Here is a 24,259-nt window from a genome sequence, read left to right on the forward strand (position 1 = left end):
AGCTGGATGTGGTCAAACAGGAGATGGCAAGAATAAACATGTTTTCTATGGGGGAATTTCGCTTTGCGATGATCGGTTCCCTGCTTCGGGAACTGATTCTTTGCAAAACGATGATTTTCCAACAGCTGATCAGCGGTTTCAAAATGGCCACCGGGTAAACTAAATGGCCCCCCGCTGTTCTCTGGGACGGATTCCTCGCATTACAGGCACCGAAAATGGCCGCCCTATGTAGGATCTTCGCTGGACGGTGAGTTTCAAGCCCTTTGAAACGCATTAAACGGATTTTAATGCATTTCAATGGGTTTTTTCTTTTGGCATTACGTTTTCGTTCTACAGCGATTTCGCTGGAACGAATTAATGTCGTAATGCGAGGCACCCCTGTATGGTGAACAGAGAGCCTGAAGAACTATGGATGGAGGCTCGTAATATTGTACAGGAGGCAGCAAAAAAAAACATCTCAAAGAAAAGGAAATGTGAGAAAGCAAAGTGGCTGTCCAACAAGGCCTTACAAATAGCAGAGAAGGGAAACAAAATGCAAGGGAGATAGGAAAAGTTATAGAAAACTGAATGTAAACTTCCAAAGAATATCAAGGAGAGACAAGAGGGCCTTCTTAAATGAACAATGCAAAGAAATAGAGGAAAATATTAGAAAGGGGAAAAGCCAGAGATCAAGAAAATTGGAGATACTAAAGGAACATTTTTTGCAAAGATGGACATGATAAAGGACAAAAATGGTAGGGACCTCACAGAAGAAGAAGACATCAAGAAGAGGTGGCAAGAATACACAGAGGAATTATATCAGAAAGGTCTGGATGTCCTGGACAAACCAGATACAGTAGTGTGGTTGCTGACCTTGAGCCAGCCATCCTGGAAAGTGAAGTCAAGTAGGCCTTAGAAAGCACGGCTAACAACAAGGCCAGTGGAGGTGATGGCATTCTGGTGGAACTATTTAAAATCTTAAAAGATGATGCTGTTAAGGTGCTACACTCAATATGCCAGCAAGTTTGGAAAACTCAGCAGTGGCCAGAGGATTGGAACAGATCAGTCTACATCCCAATCCCAAAGAAGGGCAGTGCCAAGAAATGCTCCAACTACCGTACAATTGCACTCATTTCACACGCTAGCAAGGTTATGCTCAAAATCCTACAAGGTAGGCTTCAAAAGTATGTGGACTGAGAACTCCTGGAAGTACAAGCTGGATTTCAAAGGGGCAGAAGAACTAGAGACCGAATTGCTAACATTACTCGAGTCACTCATCACAGCCAGGAAAGACGGTTGAGGGGCCTAACGCCGAGAGAGGTCCGAAAAGAACAAGAAATCGGGCCTTCTCGGCTGTGGCCCTTCGACTTTGGAACAGTCTGCCATCAGAGATTCGGCTGGCAACCTTGCTGGGGTTTTTAAAGAGCCAATTGAAGACATGACTCTTTAAGCAGGCCTTCCGTCCTAACAATACTTGATTTTTCTTTTTATTTAGTTTTCTTTATTTCTTCCCATCTTGACCAATGTTAACCTTGTTAATTTAAATTGTTGTTTTAACTGTACAGTATATGTATATTGTCTCATGAATGATTTTATGTAAGCCGCCCTGAGTATACTTTTTCTAGAAGTTGCAGGATAAAAATCTAATAATAAATAAATAAAAAAAATAAACACACGCTGGATTATGGAGAAAGCCAGAGAGTTCCAGAAAAACATCTAATTGACATGTCCCAGCATGTCAATGGCCCTACACACTTGGGCGGCCATATACTAGACCTGGTCTTTTCCACCAACGGGAGTGAGAGTGATCCGATGGTGACTGACCTTGAGTCGGCTCCCTTGTCATGGTCGGATTCCAGGATGCCATGACAGGGATTACGGCTGACCTGGCTGACGCTCCTGTCGAGGCTCTGGTCGACGGCTGGTTCACCGCCGCGGCTAGTGCCGTAGACACGATCGCGCCTAAACGCCCTCTCCGCCGCAGAGATCGCCCGGCGCCCTGGTTTCTTTCTTGAGCAAGGTAGTCGAGAGGGTGGTGGCCGATCAGTTTCAGGCGTTCCTGGATGAAACAAATGCCCTGGATGCATTCCAGTTGGGCTTCAGGCCGCGCCATGGAACAGAAACGGCATTGGTCGCCCTGTGTGATGACTTATTGAGGGAGGCCGACAGGGGCAAAGTGTCTCTGCTGGTTCCTCCTCGATATCTCAGTGGCCTTTGATACCATTGACCACGGTATCCTTCTGGGGAGGCTCACCGAGTTGGGAATAGGTGGCCGGGCTCTCGCCTGGCTCCGCTCCTTCTTGGAGGACCGCCCCCAGAGAGTACAGCTTGGGGAGAATGTCTCGGCCCCGTGGAGCCTCAACTGTGGGGTTCCACAGGGGTCGATCATCTCCCCAATGCTGTTTAACATCTATATGAGGCCGCTGGGGGGGGGGTCATCAGGGGGTGTGGAGCGCGGTGCCATCAATATGCGGATGACACGCAGCTCTACATCTCCTTTTCTCCAACTGCAGGAGATGCCGTTCTGTCCCTTCAGCGTTGCCTGGAGACCGTACTGGAATGGATGCAGGAGAACGGGCTGAGGCTGAACCCGGACAAGACGGAGGTACTGAGGGTGGGCGCTCCCACAGCTGGGGACATGGGAAACTCCCTCACTTTTGGGGGGGTGACTCTGCCCACCACGGATGGGGTTCGCAGCTTGGGGATCCATCTGGACCCGGCGCTCACTATGGAATCCCAGGTGGCGTCCGCGGTCCGCACCGCTTTCTTCCATCTTAGGCGGATAGCCCAGCTGCGACCCTACCTTGATGTTGGGGCTCTCACCACTTTGGTGCATGCACTTGTAATCTCAAGATTAGACAACTGTAATGCGCTCTACGTGGGGCTACCTTTGAGGCTGCTGCAGAAACTACAGGTGGTGCAGAATGCTGCGGCCAGATTACTCAGTGGAGTGAGGAAATTCCAACATATCTCACCCACTCTGGCCGCACTGCATTGGCTGCCCATCCGATTCCGTATCAACTTCAAAGTGTTGATGCTTACTTACAAAGCCCTAAACAGTTTAGGACCTCGATACTTGGTGGAACGCCTTCTCCCACCAAGATCTACCCGTGTCACTCGTGCGAGCCAGGAGGTGAGGCTGAGGAGCCTAACGCCGAGAGAGGCCCGGAAGGAAAAGACCAGAAATAGGGTCTTCTCGGCGGTGGCTCCTCGTCTCTGGAACAACTTACCTCCTGAGATTCGCGCGGCTCCCTCGCTGGGCATTTTTAAGAAACAACTAAAAACGCTGATGAATAAGCAGGCCTTCCCAACAGAAAACTCCTGACGATCTTTCTTCTCTATATCTCTTTTCGATCTCTATCTCTGTTCAGGTGTAACGTTTTAAAAATTATATTGTTGCTTTTTATTGTAAGCCGCCTAGAGTGGTCTAATATGACCAGATAGGCGGGATAGAAATAAAATAAAATAAAATAAAATAAAATAAAATAAATAAATAAGTAAATAAATAAATAAGTAAATAAATAATTCTGCTTCACTGACTACACAAAAGCCTTTGACTGTGTTGACCACAATTAGGGCAAGAAATGGGAGTGCCTGACCATCTTATCTGTCTCCTGAGAAATCTATGTGCATAACAGGAAGCAACAGTTAGAACTGGATATGGAAGAACTGATTGGTTCAAAATTGGGAAAGGAATACGGCAAGACTGTATACTGTCTCCCTGCTCATTTAACTTATATGCAGAATACATCATGCGAAAGGCAGGACTGGATGAATCCCAAGGTGGAATTAAGATTGCCGGAAGAAATATCAACAACCTCCAAGATGCAGATGATACCACTCTGATGGCAGAAAGTGAGGAGGAATTAAAGAACCTTGTAATGAGGGTGAAAGACGAGAGAGCAAAAAACGGTCTGAAGCTCAACATCAAAAAAACTAAGACCATGGCCACTGGTCCCATCACCTCCTGGGAAATAGAAGGGGAAGATATGGAGGCAGTGACAGATTTTACTTTCTTGGACTCCCTGATCACTGCAGATGGGGACAGCAGCCACGAAATTAAAAGACACCTGTTTCTGGGGAGGAAAACGATGACAAACCTAGACAGCATCTTAAAAAGCAGAGACATCACCTTGCCAACAAATGTCTGCATAGGCAAAGCTATGGTTTTTCCAGTAGCAATGTATGGAAGTGAGAGATGGACCATAAAGAAGGCTGACCACTGAAGAATTGATGCTTTTGAATTGTGGTGCTGGAGGAGACTCTTGAGAGTCCCCTGGACTGCAAGGAGATCAAACCTATCCATACTAAAGGAAATCAACCCTGAGTGCTCACTGGAAGGACAGATTCTGAAGCTGAGGGTCCAATACTTTGGCCATCTCATGAGAAGAGAAGACTCCCTGGAAAAGGCCCTGATGTTGGGAAAGTGTGAGGGCAAGAGGAGAAGGGGACAACAAAGGATGAGATGGTTGGACAGTGTCATCAAAGCTACCAACATGAATTTGACCATACTCTGGGAGGCAGTGGAAGACAGGAGGGCCTGGCGTGCTCTGGTCCATGGGGTCATGAAAAGTCAGACATGACTTAACGACTAAACAACAACAACAAACATATTTTCATCTGAGTGAGAAGCAACAGACGGCCAAAATTCAAAGCTTTCCATTATGTTTTATTTTGCTCGTTTGCTAGAATCGGAGAATTGCAGCGCTGGGGGGCATCCCAGCGGTCACCGAGCCTGTCCCCCTCCACAGCTAAGGTGTCCATGAGAGATGGCCATCCAACCTTTGTGTGAAAGCCTGCCATGAACAAGAGCTGACCACCTCCTAAGGGAGGATATTCAACAGTTAATCAGTTCTTGCTATGAGGACGTTCTTCTCTATTGAAGCCACCCATTCACCAAATGCCTAATCCATCACTATTCCTACAGTGCTGCACATGACACACAGCTTCAAGAAGGAAGCTGACACGGGAAACAAGGCTTAGATCATTTAGAACAAACAAAACAAAACAAACTTAAATCCGATCTCTGGGTGCAGACTTCTTGTTCTGATCCACAGCCAACTCCTCTAAGAATTCCAAATAAAAGCCAACTTTGATTCCATCCTATAAGGTCTGGTTTAAAATCCTACTTTGTACTCTCGAGTACAGAAGTCTGGAATGCACAAATAACTAGTGCCACCCCCCATGTGATGATGAAAATTAATAAAACAAGAGATCTTTCTCTTCAGGCAGACTTTCCCTTAGTGACACAACAATAAAAGAACTTCTCTACCTTTAAAGGAAAACTGTAAAATCTTGTTCTGGAATAGCTGTTGTTGATGTTATGTGCTGTCAAGCTGCCTCCAACTCATGGTGGCCCTATGAACGAGGCCTATTCAAAACGCCCTGTCCTCAGCTGAATTGCTCAGCTCTTGTAAACTTAACCCTGTGGCTTCCTTGAGGGAGTCAGTCCATCTCATATTTGGTCTTCCTCTTTTTCTGCTAACTTTAACTTTCCCAGCATTATTATCTTTTCCAGAAAATACTGCTTTCTCCTGATGTGCCCAAAGTAGGACAGCTTTAGTTTCAATATGTTTGCCTCCAGAGATCGTTCAGGCTTGGTTTGCTGTAGGATCCACTTGTTCATCTTTCTGGCAGTACAGGGATTCATGGGATGGCATATGACATTTAACATGACTTTCTTCTTACATCCACTTCAAAACCATTTTTGCAGCGCTCTAGAGGTACTAAAATACAATTTCTAACATTTCATGTGGAGTTTAACACATTTTAGAAGGCTGCCACATGCTGTGAAGTTTTCCTCTTGAGTACCGGACAGTTTTGTCTGGCCATTTGCTCTATGCATTTTGCAGCTGCCAGAAAGGCTTGTCTACAACTCTTCACTTTCTTTCCTCCTTCAGCTCTAGCAAACAAAAATTCTTATATATATTGGGGAAACACTCTAATCAAGGTAAGTGTCCTTTTTTTAGAGGCTATCATCCAGATTTGGGCTGAACCCAATATAGTATCTAATATCATTCATTTCTATTTAATTCAGGGATGGAAAGGTTCAGGGGTCACTTCTCTGCCCCAGAAACCACCGGGTTTTATTTTATTTTATTTATTTTATTTGTACCCCGCCCATCTGGTCTTACGACCACTCTAGGCGGCTTCCAAAGTGGGTGGGAAGATGAAATAAAAGGAAGCTACCTGTTTCTGAAATTCCACTTCCAGTTTGGGGGATTTTATAGCAAAAATGATCTTTAAAAAAATCAACTGAAGAGTATGAGGAATCTTAGAAAACGTCCAGGGGCCTTTAAAAAAATACCTTTGGGGTCTGTTCGTAAACTACAGCCTGTACTTTGCCCTACCTTTATTTAAATGTTTCCAAATTAATAAGGTGGACACTATATAATGGTTGACATATATCTCCAGAATTTCTACATGCAACTCATTTTGTTCTAATGAAAGCAAGTTTACCACTGAGAACTTACACAGTATGCGAACTAGGACACACACCCTCTTTGGCTTAACTCACTACGTTAATGTAACATTTATTTATTTATTTATTTATTTATTTATTTATTTATTTATTTATTTATTCATTCATTCATTCATTCATTCATTCATTCATTCATTCATTTCGTTGGGTTTTGGCTCTTTTTCAGCAAACACTTTTAACAACTGCTGCCTTGCTCTCTCTTCCCCCCCCCTTGCATTGTACTTATCTCCGTTATTGCTACTTTCTCTCTCTTTTTTAAAAATAGTATTTCAGTTCTTCTGCTGGTCTTCCAGACAGCAGGGGGGGTATAAGTGTCTAGAAATAAACAGCTCAAAAGCAAAATGTAAGCACTGTAATGTAGCAACTCCTCCCTTACATGGACTTCTGCTCTCTCCTAGTCACTGTCCTAGAATCCAAACAATGTGAGTTCATTTGGCAAAAGGAGCAGTCACACTTCATGCTGGCCCTTGGCTCCTCCATGCAGGATCCTATCCAGGGGCACCGGACTGTATCAGCCCACGAAACGAATTATTTGTCTGTTTTCCAATTGTCAAAGCCTTTTAGTGTCTTCATTTTGTAAGGTGACAGCATTTGGAAAAGCTCACACTGTTTTAGGGGCATATCTCCATTTTATTTTTGAATGTGGAGAGTGGAAATGAATATGGTTAGAATAAATGGATTCCATGGTTAACAGAATGACACCACTATAGTACCATAAGATGAAGACAAAAAATAGACATTGTCAAGCAGCTACAATTGCAGCTTAGTCCAATGCACGTGATCTAAGTAGAACAGTGCACAATGAAATATATTAAGTCAGAAGGGAATAGGAGGAAGGATTCCAACTAATCTCTCCCTGTATCAGGGTTTGGGAAGTGAAATTTATATTGTTGCAACAATAAAAGTAGCTTAAATAGGTATGTAGGAGGACTATGAAATGTGAGAATCATTTTAAAGGTAGTAACACTAGAAACTAGAAAAATACATGAAGTACTATGATAGTAAAGAGGAACACACACTGGATACGTGGTTTTGTCTTGTTTGTCTCTCTGTTCTATTTGATCAAATGCAACAGGACATTATTATGATGGACTATCATTATCTACTGTTAGACTTCATGTCTGCCTGGACCATCTTTCCCTAGCAAAAGAAGCTTGATTTTAAATATGGAGATAGCAAGTGAGTGGCTGTAAATAATTTGTCTCTCATAAGGGTTAAGACACTGGTTTCCAGCCTTGGGGAACGCACGTGTTCCTGGACTGCAGTTCCCAGAAGCCATCAACACCAGCTGTGCTGGCCACAGTTTCTGGGAATTGCAGCATAAAATACCTGGGCTACTCAAGGTTGGGAACCACTGGCTTAAGATCATCAGGTATACTTAACAGTATCTTACTAGATCTTCTTTAGCTTTTAAAGAACTGAGCCAATCCTGTTCTGTAGTTTGGTGCCTTTTTCAGTTTACAGGATTTCCTTGCCATTTCCCTGTTTTTCTTACCAAGGATGATATTTTGGTTTCTCAAAATATTTTTAATATTTCCAGCAACCTCAGGGTAACTGATTAATTTTTTTAAATAGGGGCAACCTGCAGGGTAGAGGAGTTCCTCACGCCTGGTACACTTATGAGGTCCCAGCAAGACAGTCCTGCCTTTTTGCTGTCTTTGTCTGCAAGACCTTGTGTCTTTTCCTTTGTTTAAATCTAATGCTACCAACACAATGTTGAGCAAGGACACTGAAAAGCATAAAATTCCTAGGACAATATCAGAGAAACCAAACTTCAAATTCCTGTTTTACTCATTGGACAGCCTTAATCAAGTAATTATTTTAGTCTCTTTTAACAATAAAATAGATGACAACAATCATGATGATGGCAGAAACTCCAAGGACTTATAGTAATTCAGTTAAACATCCCTGCAAGATACCCCAACATTATCATCCCAGTATATTTATGCAGCTGAATTGCTCATTCTGCTCTACTGAATGAAAGTAACCTTATGGCTGATCTAAGATTAAAAGTAAAGACTGCCTGGTGCCGAATGCATGATCTTTAGACCTCTGGACTCATTCCCAGGCCATGGTGCAGAGAGACATAATACAGAACCCCACTGAAGCAGTTAAGCTGATACCACCCGATTCTTGTGCTAGAGGTACTCTGCACAACTTCACATCATACAACACCATTTTAGAACAACATTTCTTGTTATATAAATCATTAAATTACATCTTTGTACTTGAGGTTTAAAATTCAACTTCCCACTGAAATCAATGGAAAGACAGTGACAGATATCAGTGGATTTTAAAACCAGGTCTTAAGAGGTTACAACTTTATTTTAGGCAATCTGTTAGAATGAGCTCATTCTGATTCCTGCTTGGCAGCTTCACAAATTGTAATTAGTTCAGTGAAGCTTTCTGATTGAAATAAGGTTGGTGACGTCTGGAATTGTCACACATCGAGTTATGAATCCACTGACACAATTAACAAGAGGTTTTATCAGCTAAAAATATTTCTAAGAAGCCAGAAGCAAAGGGATTTGTTCTATAGGAACACAGAAATATCAGGGTAGCTAAAAGCTATATAAAAAAAGAAACTTACGAAGAGAGACATTAATTTCAGACAGTTGACACCACTGTGAACACCAACAAATGATAGCTTGTAAAAAGGCATAATAGGAGGGAGATATGACATAAATCACTTGAGAATGTTGACTAAATTCAGTTAACATGCAATTAGCACAGTAGTAAAAACTGCTAAATTAAGCTGATATCATGCGCCTAGCAAAGTTAACAGAAGGAAAAGGGGCTGTCATTAATTTTATGATACTAAAAGGAAATCTGAACAAGAAAGGAAGCTTATTAGATTAGGCAGAACACAATTCTTTCATCTCGAGCTTCACATTCGCTGATCCTCATTGCCCATGAAAGTTAATCAAATGATGCATTACTCGTTATCATTTTCAATGAGTATGATGATCCAACTGCCCCCCCATTTAAAAAACCTCTTAAATAAGCATTTCAGCCAGATGACAACGCAAAATTTGCAACCTTTCTGCAAAAAAACAAGTTGAGATCACAACTTGATACAGCAAATGCAGGGAGGAAAGAGCAGCACCCTTCACATTACCTCCCACGAAGAACACCATACTCACTCGTATTGTAAAATGCAGCCAGCTTTCTCTTAATAGCAGCTGGCCGGTATGAAGTATCAAGAGCCATACATAGGTTCTCTTTAAAATAATGGCAGAAAGCTAATGCAGCAAAACGGTCAAGCATGTGAGCAGTACTATAGGAAAAGAAAGAAAACTTACCTGTGAGGAGTAGTGAGTTAATTCTGAAGGTTGTTTAAAAATATGTAGATAGACAAGATAGATGCTCACTTGTAGACCTTGTTCTAGTCAGGCACCTCTCTTTACAGCAAGTTCATACATACTAAGGAACCATCTTTCTATCAGCTAAATGAGCCAATTTCTGGATGGGGTGTGGAGTTAGAAAGGAATTCCCAAAAGCTGTCAGTCCTTTGGTCAAGAAGCTGAACTCACAAGGCTTGCCCCTACCCATTGGATCTCTCGATTCCCTCACCCTGCAGTTTCACAAGTTTGGGGCAAGAAGACAAAGGAACCAAAACAACAACACCAGTGGCTGGCAAAACCAAAACGCAATTCTAAGCTCTTCCTGCAAGTTAGGGCTTCCTGAAACATCCTTTTAAAATTCTTCTTTCTCTCTTCTTAATATGGAGAAATAAAGACTTTCTCAGAGTCCGGCTAAGGGCTCCTTCTTTTAATCAGTTCCTCACTCAGGACTGGGGTCTCCTAAGCATGCTGGCAGCTTGCACTTCTGCTCCTAAAAAAGGACAGTTAAGTCTTTATCCTCCTGACGTACCCACTAAGAGAGAGAGAAAAAAGAAGGACTACGGCTCCCAGAGTTGTCATAAACAATGAAGGTCTGAACCATTCTCTGCAGTAAAGTAGAACCTCTTCACCAGATGATCTTCAACTAACCAATGATCAAATGTACCACAACTGTAAAAGAACATGGTGGAAAAGGGCACTGTGGGCTGTGTTCTGACAGATGCTGCCCACCCTATCCTAATAATATTTAGTACTGCAGAATACCCAGTGATGCAGGGTTCTTTTCCTGCAGTAATTGCTGAAGAACCATAGCTCAGTACCCCAGTGCCACATTAGGAAGCCTTCCAGAAAACACAGGAAGAGACATGGCATTAGTGCTTTAGATAGTTTTAGTCTAGATTTTGACAGAGAAAGATTAACTAATTAATTATTAATTGATTCTGACTTACGAGTGACCCTCGCCTGGGTATCTCAGGTATAAAGTACTCAGAAGTGGTTTACTGCTTTCTTCTGGGGGGGCCCTGGGACTGTGCAGCTTGCCCAAGGCCACACAGGCTGGCTCTTCTCCCAGGACGCACAGAAGGGAATCAGACTCCTGACTCCTGCTCCAACTTACTGAGCTATCCTGGCTTAAATGGCCTTCTCAGTTCCGCTCTCAGACTCTGGAGGCTAGACTGGCCCCATCTTTACTGTCCTGCAAACATGTGAAGAACGCTTTAGGCAAGCTCTCCCTGAGCGAATGGCTGCTAAGTGGGGTATTTAAAATGGATTGTTGTGCCTTACTGCATGGAATATATTTTGATGTTGCTTATGTTTTTTAGTACTGTATTCATTAATCCGTTTAGTATTGTATGATCACTTGTTAGCTTAAATACTACCATATTTGCCGGCATACAAGACGACTTTTTGGGGCCAAAAAAACATGCCTCCAAGTGGGGGGGTCATCTTGTACGCTGGGTGCACTGAATGATGCAGGGCCGCGCTGGCCGGGGAGGAAGGCAGGCGGTCTGGATAGAGGGGGGGAAGCACAGCCTGCCATGCCTGAGCGGCCAGAGCCCGCCGACGGGCTCGTCCGCCACCTGCCCGTTTCCCCTCTTCCTCCTCCTCCTGTTGGGGGGGGTCGTCTTATATGGCCGGTTGCCTTGTATGTTTTAATTGTAGTAAGCTACTTGGGTCCTTTTTAAGGATTAAAATATTTTAAAGAAAGAAAGGAAGAATACTCGCATTTATTTAAGCATTCTTTCTCTTCTAAGAGTTAGACTCAAGAATGTATACTTTCTCAAACTCATAGAGCAAATTCTGGAAGGAAAGAATCTGTTTCCATATTCAACACAAGTAAGATCAACTAAGCAGAGAACAGTCACTAGCTAACAAAGAAGCAAATGACATAGTGGTCAAAGATTCTTAGCCTCATTCCTAATGTTTTACCTGTTAAAAATATTTTGTTTTTATTTTTTAAAAAAACGGAATGCTACAAACCTCAAAATGCAGCTGCCAGCTAATCTTGACAGTGAACAAACTACATGGCTTTCACCTGATAAAGCTGCATACAAAGCAACAATATTTCAAGTGTCATGTGTTCAAGGCTATGACCCTTTGTACAATTAACAGAAAGTAAACTCCACTGGACACAGTAGGAGTTAGTTCTGTATAAACATGCTATGAAAATCCATTAGGTGACTATTCTGTAGCTTAGACCAGCAGAATTTCTGCCCTTTCACTCACTTTTCAGTGACGCCTACCAGTGAGAGATGTGTGCACACAACACAATGAATGGTTCAGTATGGCAGATGTAAAACCTCACTTGTCCCATCCCTTCTGTGAAGAGGAGGAACTGCAAAATTATTCTCCCTGCCCCATGGCAGAGCAAAGTGTTTGGTGACACTCTTCCCACCCTGAAGAGGAGGACAATGAGAACAATTCTTTTGCACAAAAAGAAGCAAAATGACACAAATAACATTTAATGCAACGTAACATTTTAACATAAGTAATGGAAAAGTGTACCAGTTGACAATGGCTGCTGTTTTTTGCATGCACCTTTAAGGTTCAGATTAAGAAACATCAATTTGCCTCTTTTTAAGGCATCAGCCAGTCTTTTGTTGCTTTTAACTTGCTGTACGCATGGACTTTACCTATAAAAGGGAATGGGCACTAGTTTGTGAAAAAAAAATTCTCACAAACTACAGAAACACTGACATGAAAGAATAGCACTCCATGTCTTGTTCTCGCTTAGGGGCAAGAAACCTCAAGGAGCCTTGAAATTTTTTCAGCCAGGTGTCTCATCAAGTTGATAAATGAGAATCATGAAATTAATGAGTACTCTTTCCACCCTGTAGTCAGTACTAGTGACAGTGCTGAAGTTTGCCATTATCTAATTAAGAATGCTAATTTGCCCAGCTCCTAATGCTTGGGTGCATTACAAACACAGTGTTTTTCTGTAAATTTTCTCTGGCCTAGATTGTAATGTGAGATTCTGCACATTTATGATTATCATTTTTAGTCTAATCACATTACTTGTGAAGTACATGTGCAATACCTGTGCAGTGCATTTAATAAGGGGAAACCTTTCATTAAACAGCTAAGCAAATGGAAGTGTTTCGCTCCTCTTTTCAAAAATCTTTATAAATCTCTTTCTCTAAAATAAAGTAAGAATGTATATTTGGTATTCTAATAAAGAACAGCCTGCAACTATATGCACACTTACTTTACAGGATGTCTGTCTGAGAACAGGACTCACATCTGAGTAAATAGATATAAAATTAACTGCTAAGAGTATTGTGGTTCCTTAAAAATAAATATTTGGCATAGGCTTTCATAACTGTACCTTAACCCTCTTAGATATTTATGTATATGGTTGTTCCTAATACTAGGAAAAGCAATGTAATAGTTGAAGATACCATCTTTTTTAAAAGTACTGCATTTTATCTTTCTGTTTATATCATTGCACTTACAAACCATCTTTCAAAGTGGAGTATTTTGCCAATATGGCAGAAACCTCCAACTGTATCCAAAAGATCACACGGGACCTTCAGAAAGAAGGGAGGAAATGAAAGCCCTGGTGCCTGAGCATCATTTTTCGCAAGGTTCCTTGGGATCAAGCCAAATAGGGTATTATTACATTGGGATATCTCATGTAGGAAATAGTTTTTCTGTGTGCTTTTCATTCCTTCTTAGGGTTTCATCCCCCATCATACTCCAAAGGAACACAAAAAGAAATACTGTACGTTAAGTGTTTCCTCTTGAAGCCTGTTTTATTAGAGGAAACTATTTCAACAGCTACTAAGTGTTCATGAGAAGAAGCCGTTTATTATTTACTATCCTTAAAGTAAAAAAAGACAAACGTTGAGTGTTACAGTTGGTTATTACACTGTCGTCAAATACCTCAGCTTGAAATGAAACATGAAGCGGAAATGGATCCAATCCCTCAGACAAAGACCTTCCTCTTCAGGCAGGCTTCCCCTGAGTGACAGACAGTCTGAGAGGGGTTTTTAAATGAAGTGCTGTGCTTTCTGGCTTCAAATGGGTGTGTCTTGGTGTTTGTTTTTTTTAGTGTGGTATTGGTTTGATTCTTTTAAAATATTTGTATGCCTCAGTTTTTTAAGTTTTAAATATAGACTTTCAATTATGTAAGCCACCTTGGGTCCTTTTTAAAAGAGAAAGGTGAAGTAAAACTATTTAAATAAATAAATAATCTATTTCTCTTTTCCGTCCAAATCTGAAGAAGTTGTTTTGGTTCTAAACCAGTGTCTGATGTCCGTAATGGACTGGATGAAGTTGTACAAATCGAAGCTTAACCTCAAGAAGACAGAGGTCCTCTTGAGCAGTCATAGGACTGACCGGGGAATAAGGACTGAAGGTGGGTTCAATGCAGTTACATTCCTCCTGAAAACAATGTGTCACTTCTTGCGCATCATACTCTTGGATTAAGCCTGAAGCTCACTGAAGTGTCAACCTGACACATTGCACACCCAGTTTTTAGCAATGGTCAGCTATTCCTCTTCAGTTAGCCAGTGTGTCAGCTGTGCCCACTGATGGAGATGTCTGGTCTGGCCATGACACAAATGCCTTACTACAACACCCTCTAGGTGGGGTGACTTTTGGAAAGTGTTCAGAATCCCGTGCATCCAAAATGCTCTGGCCATGTTGTTGACCAAGGCCAGTTACAGTAAGGTTACAAGTTCTTTACTGCAGCAGCTCCACTGGCCACTAGTTCATTTGCAGGTATGATTCAAACTGTTAGTGTGATTTATAAAGCCTTACACAGGTTGAGTTACGGCTATCTGAAAGATCTTACTTCCTGACATGCTCCTGCCCTTCCAACTTGGACAGGAATGTTTGGCTAAGAAATGAGAGGGCCCTCTCAACGAATGCCTCTGGATTATGGAACACCCTTTAATCAGAAATACAGTGGTGCCTCGCAAGACGATTACCTCGCGGGACGATTAATCCGCAAGACGATGGATTTTTGCAATTGCTGTGGCACTTCGCAAGATGATGTTTTCTATGGAGGATTTTCAAAAGATGATGTTTTGGTCTATGCTTTACAAGATTTTTTTTTTAGACCAATGCTTCACAAGATGGTCCCCCCCCCCCCATTGGAACACATTAATTACATAAGACCTACTTTTTTATCCCCAAAAAGTGGGGGAGAAAGTGTATGCTGTTGGCTTTCTAAGACGCAGATCCTGGAAAGCCAACATCATACACTTTCTCCCCTACTTTTTGGGGATAAAAAGTAGGTCTTATGTAATTACAGTGGTGCCCCGCTTAATGCTTACCTCGCTTGATGACGAATCCGCTTCACAATGAAGTTTTTGCGATCGCTTTTGCAGGACTGGGGCTGTGCAGCCCTGTACTGAGTGGGAGGTGCAGCCAGGGGGTCATCATGCCTTGGGGGGACAGGGCACAGAAGGGGGTTGGAGGTGCAAGGGCCACTCCAACTCATACAGTATCTTGCAAGCGAAATATACCACGGTCATGAAAGTGGTTTTTCTGGGGTAAGGCTTATCCATTGCACTTCAGGTGTGCTGATCCCTATGATTTCCCCAAATGTGGGGAACTCAACTGCATAATTTGTGTTAATGGGAGATCACACTTATGATTTCCCTGGTTTTTCTAGATTTCTTTTCATCTCTCTTTCTCCTCATCAGGACCTATTGAAAAGGCAGCAAGTCCTGGTGATGTCTTGTAGTGCATTCTCCCTTTTTTTCTCCCCAGTGGTAAAGGATCAGGGCAAAAGGAGTCACCATTATCAAGAGCCAGGGTGCTTCTTTGACTCCTTTCACCCTCTTTCTTTGCTGCTAGAGAGAGAAAGAGGGGGAAGGCCATCTGACACCCACTGCATTTCCAAAGGCAGTGCAGGTGAGGGGATTGCTTTTCCCCAATATGGTAGATTTCAATGTATTTGTATGGGAAACTGTGTTTTGCAAGATGAGGTTTTCTATGGACAATTTTTGCAAGACTGATTTTTTTCCCATTGGAACACATTAAATAGATTTCAATGCATTCCAATGGGGAATCACATTTCGCAAGACAATGTTTTCACAAGATAGCGATTTCTGCGGAACAAATTAAAATCATCTTGCGAGGCACCAATGTATTAAAAATAAGGCAAACCTATGTTGACTACATATGAACCATATCTGTAGACACAAGGTAGGATTACAGCAACATCAGCCCCAAGCCTTCACAAGGTCCAGAAGAGAGTATCTATGGAGAATATCTACCTTTGCACAGTATAATTTCTCTTTTGAAGATAGAACTGTACCATTCATGAACATTACCATTCATGATCCAGATATAGCTTGAGAGTTATGCCTGCAAAAAACAAGTAATGCAAACCAGGCTTCACGTGCAATGGTAACAAAGGTATAGCAGCACTGCAAAAGTCATAGATCTTACATTTGGAGATGGATCTGTTTGTTCATATTTTATTTCTTCTTTCCCATTGGCTTCAGACTGTGTCAGTTGGTATGATCTGCCTTCAATGAAAGTAATATAGTCTTTATAAGAGCATAATGGGCCTGCCAGGATACCCATGAAATTACAGTTGTAACTTAAATACTCCAGTAGACTTGGCATGCGTCTGTAATTCAAACACAAGCAACTCGTGAGATTTGATTTAGGATTTTAATGAGAACTCTTGTACAAGAATGATAGTAGTACTACACAGTGATTACACACTAGCTTAAATTAAATGCCCAATGGTCATTACATTTCTCCTGTAAGCTATACTTAAAAAGAAAGAATGGGATTCCTTCTGTCCTGTAGTTGTACGTGAGATAAGCTGATCGCCAGGCTGCACCACAATACGGTGCAAGAGATTAATTAAGAAGTATGGTGTATTATTTGATTTGCGACAGACTTATCAACAGTGTATTAGAAATCTGTCTAAATAAAATAATGGTCTGGGAGATGCATATCCATAATTACCCGGCTTTATTTGCATTAGATTCAAATAGATGGAAAACAACCCAGTGTAAAGAATCTCCTGTCCCACTGGCTTCTGCTGAGATGCAAATTGACTGATTGGACATGTGATCTATGGAACCACTGAAATACTGTAAATAAAAACTAACCTCACAGCTAAGCATCGCTGTGATGGCGTCAGTTCCTCTTCCTTTCGAAACATTCCTGGAAATGAGGGAAAGAAGCAGAGTACAGCACATCTGGGCTGATTCAGATGTAATACCAAATCATAGTTTACCACCATGTGAATAAGCTTCGGAGAGCTTTTGGCTTTGGCTCTTTCCCCTCTTCCAGGGTGGCAGAGACAGGTGGTTTCATGGGTGAGTCAAACCCAGACAAAATGGTGATCTAACTCTTAACTATGGTTAATTGCCACAAGGAAACATCAAACTGGATTATTCAACAAAGCATTAAGATTAACTAGGGTTCTGTTAACACACAAAATGAGTGATCTAAAATGAATGGGGAAGGCATTGAGCCTTGTGTGCAAAACACTGAAGCCTGATTTGGCATGAACCGTCTAACACAGCCATCAGTTCCGTCTTCATATACAAACAAATCAAGTAAGTTTCCTAGTTCTTTTTATAAGTCTGGCTCTTTAAATTGGAAAGAATAAGGAAAAGTCTGTGTGGTTCTTAAGTTTACACAAATGTAAGAGTAGGTGACACCTTTACTGAACCACTAAAAAAAAATCAAACACATTGCAAGCTTTCATCAAGAAAAATCCACTTCATCAGGCTGGACACCACCCCTTCATGGATAATACAGAAAAATTATAGATAAAAGTCCCAAAAAATCATCATGGCAGATGCCCTTGCAAAGTCTGCTTGCATGAGGTGAGTTCAGACTTAGGTTGCAAACATCAGCTAGGGGAGGGTGCAGTCTCAAGCATGGTTTGAATTTTCCACCCCAAACTTCAAAGAGTTTGCTAATTACTCTGTGACTGACCCCCCCCCCCATGTACCATCACATAGTCTGCTTCTGAAACACAACATTTCTTTTGGGCTCGGGGAGGGAACAACTCAGAGACACAGCAACTTCTATTAGACACCTGAAGTCTAATGCATCTTAATAAGTTGTTGTTACATGCCATCCATCTTAATACACCACCACAAAGCCACACATATGTAATTATATTGGGTAGAATCCTGCTGCTTGCATACACAAGTGTTATGCACATCAATGTAAAGCAAAAAAAAACACAACGTGCTGCTTAGTGCTTCAAGCACTCTCTAGGCGGTTTACAAGTTAATTATGCAGGCTACACATTCCCCTCCCCCCAGCGAGCTGGATACTCATTTTACCGACCTCGGAAGGATAGATGGCTGAGTCAACCTTAAGCCGCTACCTGGGATTGAACCCCAGGTCGTGAGCACAGTTTTGGCTGCAGTACAGCCGTTTAACCACTGCACCATGAGGCTCATGTACACTGCAACAGTGAATTGCCAGTAGTTAAGCAGTCACAGTTTGTATTCCGTGTAATTCACCAAGTCACGCAACTGACACATGATCATGAATTGAAGCATCAATTCCTTGAACAGCAAAATTACACCACTCTGATTTACATGGCAGTTCTTATTTTGGTGTGCTGTTATGTTGGTGTTAAAAGACAAAATAAACATTATAGCATTATGTCTTTTAAACTTCAAGAGAAAGTTTACACAGCAGGTCTCCTCATATGTACACCAAATCTTACCATCATGAATTTCATATGCCAAGCTTGTAATTTTCTGTGTAATTATCATCATTGGCCTGTGACAAAGAACATATTTTAAAAAAGAGGAAAACATGGAATTTAGAGTTCATTCACAGAAGTACTATTTACCAAAGGGATCATAAGAAGGTAAATGATAGAATATTTCTTTGCAAACTTGCTTTTTCAAAACTTTATACCCATAAGTTTGTGTGGATAGTGTCAGGCACATTGTTAGGAAAATGAAGCCTGCATTGTTAATGCTGATGCTACACCAACTTCCTATTTTTAAAAGCCTAAACATGGATTCGCGAACTGTAGCAAAAAAACAAAAACAAAAAACCCTGCAATTATTGTATATATGACAACTTAATTTTTTTAAAAGTCTCCAACAGCAAAAGAGGGATAAAATAGATAATACTATTTTCCAGACAGAGGCACCATAAAAACAGCATATTAAGTAGGGACAACTGAAGCACATACAGTCAGCCAAATATTTGTTCCATAAATATTAGAATACAGCTGACATTGAAGCACTGTATTTATTTTAGAAGCAATAAAAAGTAATTAGTGTCTGACGCAATCTTTCTGTGGTGAGTATATTGAGTCTCTTGAATCACACTGAAGACTCTGCTGCTTTTTAGACATAGAGTATAGCAGTATGATAACAATAGCAGTGGAGGAAGCAATATCATAACGACTCATCAGCACCTAGGAGAATGCCATTCCCTGATCACGCTGTTCAGAGCATAAAAATAAAAACAAGCTTTCAAAATCATTCCTTCTAATGGAGAAGTTGATGGTCTTGTACCAAAGTCAAAGGCAATGCGAGAACAACACCCAAAGACAAGGCAGGTGTTTCTGAGTATTTGACATATTCCATAGGTATGGACAAAAATAAATTTGCGCCCAACACAAACACAGACAGTATTTCAGACAATTTTTTTAAAAAACTGCCTGTGATCTTTTGTTCATGTGTAAAGTTATCCCAGAGGAATGCTGATAATGATAATAATAATTATAAGTAGAGAGTACTCAGAAGTGGCTTTCCCATTCCCTTCTTCTGGGGGCATCCTGGGACTGTGCAGCTTGCCCCCAAGGCCCACCCAGGCTGGCTCTACTCACAGGAGGCTCCATGGGGAATCAAACTCCCAACCTCCACCTAACTCACTGAGCTATCCAGCAGAGACAGCTAAAGTATCCAGCTAAGATGGTCCATCTCTCTTAAGAACCTTCATTCTCCAAAAATAGAAGAAAGGCAACACAGCATGTCAGATGACTAGCTTGAAGAAAGTAGCATGAGCCTATTTTCACCACTTGACTTGCCTTGCAACAAGTGCAGAAAGTAGTTGTGATTTAAAAAAAAAAAGCTTCAAAGTGCTCCTATCTTTCATTCTACAAGGACCTCTTTCTTTTTACATGGAGAGGTTATATTTTTCCCTCTGTGAAGCAAACAACAACTTTGGAAGAAATCAATTCTGAAGAAAATTTCACGTAGGCAGAGAAAAATCAATCTCCAACACAGCACCGGTCCTCATCTGAATTTCCTTCTCTCCTCTTCCTGCTAATGTTATGGAATTTCTGTTAACTGCAGAAGATAATTTTAGCAGTTATCTTATGTCAAAGCTAGCTGTAATCTGAAAGGAGTACCAAAGCATTTAGATGGAAATTGGGCTAACCAGGAACAATAAATCTTTCTGTATACCTGAAGGATTAAGCTGATGCTTAGCTCTTACTATAGGTGAAAAAGTAAGGATCTCTTAGAAGTCATATACATAGATGAAAGAGCTTCTGAACTATGCAACTTCTACACAATTATAGGAAACATGTATTTAACTCAATATTTATTTATCTCCACTATGTCTGGACACAAAAATTATTAAGGTACAGTAAAAATTTGGTCTTACCCAGAAAAATCAGCAGAATATTGTCCATAATCAAAGATATAGACTCTAGATATTTGGCACACAGTGAGGTATCCCAAAGCAAAAACAAAACAGTATCTGAAAGAGAGAGAAAAGGTCATTATATTAGCATTCTACAGGCCCATCAGAGATTTACACAAACCTGAATGAACTGAGTTATTTGCTCAGCTTAAGACCCTCATACCTCAAGAACAGTGTTTTCCCAAATAAGTCCATTCAGTGATGCCTTACCAAACGGCCTTTTATGTACATATGTTCCTTTTATGTAACAGTTCTGAATGCCGACAGCTAGGGAATGGGTATATTCTGCAACAGCGGCAAAGCTTTGGGGCTTTCAGAAGAGTGTCTGGATTGAGTGTAACCCCTCTGTTTTATTCTGCTACAAATCGGATGGAGCTCAGCTCACCATGGCTACTTCTGGTTAAATGCAGAAAACATCTCCTGCGCAGTAAACTAAAATATTTTAGTTTGCTCTGTTCCCATTAGAAGGAGGGGGTTCCGTGCACACAACAGTGGCTCCCACTGACAGCCCAGACATTTCCCCCTGGAATGGGTTGACTACATGGAATAAAAGGGAAAACAAAGCATCTCTGTAACAGAGAGTGTAGTTCACAGTAGTATCTCACTGCAGCCTCAAGTCCCCTGTGGGTAAGTTTTTGAGACCCAATGTGACGTAATCATGGTTGTTATTAGAGCACGACTTGAGAGAACTAGGCTCCAGCCATGACCTTTGATGGATGACCTTGGGCTGGTCCCACGGGCTCAGCTTGACATGGGACTACTGTGAGGATATAGCATGGACAAGGACAGCCACATAGGCTGACCTCCGGAGAAAGCTGGGATATAAATGTGTTCGATGACTAAACAAGCCAATCAAGACTGTTCTATTTTCAAAGCCATGCTGTTTATTCAAATGTTTAAGTGGGGATTTAAATTTACTAGGACTGCTTTGTCTTTTATACTACTTCATTATGATTTCAGGGCTTTTATAAAAGTTCGGCCGCAGTATTAAAAACACCGAAATGAATGCATGAACATTCAGAGTAAATCACCACAGCTTATTTCATCCATACATTAGGGGTCTTCTCCTATTCTATTTCATATTTTATGCATCTAGTGGATGGGCTGGTTCCAGCCAAGAGCTTTGCTTGCATAACGGACCCTTCCTAGTGTCACTGCCCCACCTCCAAAAACCCAGTCCTGACAACTGGGGTGTGGGTGGGGTTGGGCAAAGAATTGGCCTGAATGAAGCAATTGGGAGGGGGGGGAGGGCATCCTGGGCAAGCCGAGCTGACTTCCACTCACAGTCCAGACATTTCCCCACAGGAACTGTTAATACATTTTAATACATTACGGTAGTGTTACGATCCTGTACCAGTCATTTAACCAGATTTTGAAAAATGTGTACAGGGAATAACTGACAGGTCATTTCCTGCAGATGTTAAATATGCCACCCTTTAACTTATCCAACTGTGCTCCCGCTTTTCCAGTCATATTGCTAAATGGCAGAATTAGCCCACAACCTACGCAACAAAACAGAAGGGGACAAAGCACCGTCACCACACCACACCACACCGCTATGGTAATTACTCCCGGGGGTCAAAGAGAACAATGGAGGCAACAGAGCTGTGGCTGAAAGGAGAGCAAGCTATGTACAACTATGAATATCAATTCTAATTATTTTTCAGAAATGGACTAGCACAAGGTTACTTTCTAAGAATGGAAATTATAAGGGTAATTAACCACTGGAAGACCTTAGACCTATAATAAGAATTATTAGGTGATATCAAGTTAATTTCAACTTAAGGTGACCCTCCCAGGATTTTTTTATATCATAGAATCATAGAATAATGAAGCTGGAAGGGGCCTACAAGGCCATCAAGTCCAACCCCCTGCTCAATGCAGGAATATAAATCAAAGGATATCTACCATGTGGTTGCCTAAATTTCTCTTGAATGCCTCCAGTGTTGGAGCACTCAAAATCTCTTGAGATATTTGATTCCACTGCCATATTCCATATAAATTCAATATAAAATACTCAGATGTGGTTTACCAGTCTCTCCTTCTGGTTATGCTTTGAGACTGAGCCATCTGCTCAAGGTCATGCAGACGGCCAGACAAGTTAACCCATCAGCCACACACACACACACTGGATGACCCTTCCTCCCAGGAGGCACAGGAGTGATTTGAATTCTCAGCTCTTGGCTGCAACACAGCAGGTCCTCCAATCCACTGAGCTATGATAGCTGCATAACTGTATCAGCTCAATCCTCAGATAGATACCTCTAATTCCCTTCTAAAACTAAAGATCCAAGTTCTGAATTCAGAGTACTGTACCCAGCAGATACCCCCAAATTGGACCAACCGACAGACCTGCTTTCTGAATACAGCACAATGATTTATTACTACTTCGCTATTTTAAAAATCTACCAGGACTAGCAAAAATATTTTTGTTATGATTTCTTGCAGTGCAAGTGTGATTTAAATCTCCAGTTACCCTATGAAGAATTTTAAATAGCACAGCACACTATATATCAACTGCAAGCTATAAATCAGTTGCTACATCTTTCTTTAATGAGACTCTGCAATTACCTTGGCAAGAAAGAAGCTGCGTAGATTTTGAGAGAAGAAATGGTCGCTGTACAACTTCACAGTAAATTAATGCTACCCAAGATTACCACAGTGCCAAAGACAGTGGAATTATCCTTTCTGCAAGTAAGCACATTACCAATATAGCACACTAAGGATTTGTTCAATACAAGAACACTCTTATAGTATTATAAAGTAACTTATTACCACCATTATTCCATCTTACATGTTCCCCTCTTTTAATATCTCAGTGTTAAGCAAAGGCAGATTCTGAAGACAAAGCAACAGAAGATCGCCTGTTTTCCCAATAAATCAATAGTGCTGTCATAGGCTTGCTGGAAAGGTGAGGCTGAAGCAGCAGACAGTCCTCTCCAGCAGTATTCTACAACAAAGGGAGTTTCTGGAGGAAGCCACCACGCTCTTAGAGCGACGTCAAAGCATCCCGCTGGCCACCTTCTGTAGTCAGAGATCACAAGAGTCTGCAAACTCCCATAATCTCAAGTGGCAAATGTCCCAATTGGGGAAAGCAAAGCTATTCTGGAAGCTACCCATCACATGGCCCCAGATCCTGGTAAACAGCCTGAAAAGCCTTAATTATGTTCATAGGGTCAGCACACCATCATCTTGTAACAGATTGTATACCTGTATTTTTAATTGCATTTTCTTGTTGTACTAATACTGTATTTGAATACATCTGCTGGTCAGTGACCATAATAAAGATCAATCCATCAGTCAAACACCATGATCCATGTAAATGTTATTATTTATGTCATTATGTTTCTTTTTAAAACCTCTCCATTGGTATATGTGTACAGTGGTACCTCGATTTACGAACTTAATCTGTATTGGAATTAAGTTCATAAATTAAGTTCGTAAATCGAGGAAAACTTTTCCATAGGAATGCATTGAAAACCATTTAATCTGTTTTGTGTTCATACGTCGAGGCGCTGTTCATAGGTAGAGGCATTAGTTCCCATAGGAACTAATGCAAAGCTGGTTAATCCATACTCTACTACTAGGGAGCATTTTTTCTTCTTTTGACCTAAGGTAAACTTAGGTCAAAAAAAGGGCAGGAAAGGGTTTTCCCCCCCTCTTTTTTGGTTCGTAAGTCAAGGCTCCGTTCGCAGGTCGAAACATCTTTTTTGCGAACGGAGCCGTTCGTAACTCGAATCGTTCACAAGTAGGGATGTTCATAAGTCAAGGTTCCACTGTATAATGCAGGAGGGCCTAACAATGTATCCTCCAAGGCCAATCAAGTAAACTACCCAGAAATATGTCAATA

At 41.4% G+C, this 24,259-nt stretch overlaps 1 protein-coding gene and 1 non-coding gene across 5 annotated transcripts in view; one reads left to right on the forward strand and one right to left on the reverse strand.

Moving 5' to 3' along the window:
* The window catches only part of MBOAT2 (membrane bound glycerophospholipid O-acyltransferase 2), a 99,179-nt gene that overhangs the window by 14,093 nt on the left and 60,827 nt on the right, over window positions 1-24,259 (reverse strand). For 3 of the 4 annotated variants that reach the window (XM_073001356.2, XM_073001339.2, XM_073001346.2), the window contains 4 exons: window positions 20,371-20,466; window positions 18,467-18,522; window positions 16,881-16,935; window positions 16,204-16,387 (listed from right to left, as the gene is read on the reverse strand). In XM_073001356.2, the coding sequence (XP_072857457.2) occupies window positions 16,204-16,387; window positions 16,881-16,935; window positions 18,467-18,518 (291 nt within the window). In that variant the 5' untranslated portion in view covers window positions 18,519-18,522; window positions 20,371-20,466. Of the gene's footprint in view, window positions 1-16,203; window positions 16,388-16,880; window positions 16,936-18,466; window positions 18,523-20,370; window positions 20,467-22,980; window positions 23,098-24,259 lie in introns of all 4 variants that reach the window. The other variant, XM_020796622.3, reaches the window with a different exon arrangement.
* LOC140703412 (U1 spliceosomal RNA) lies at window positions 15,246-15,410 on the forward strand. The gene has a single exon (XR_012082821.1). It is a non-coding gene; the product is annotated as a U1 spliceosomal RNA (small nuclear RNA).

Source organism: Pogona vitticeps, chromosome 1, assembly GCF_051106095.1.
Source record: "Pogona vitticeps strain Pit_001003342236 chromosome 1, PviZW2.1, whole genome shotgun sequence".
NCBI classification, from domain to species: domain Eukaryota; kingdom Metazoa; phylum Chordata; class Lepidosauria; order Squamata; family Agamidae; genus Pogona; species Pogona vitticeps.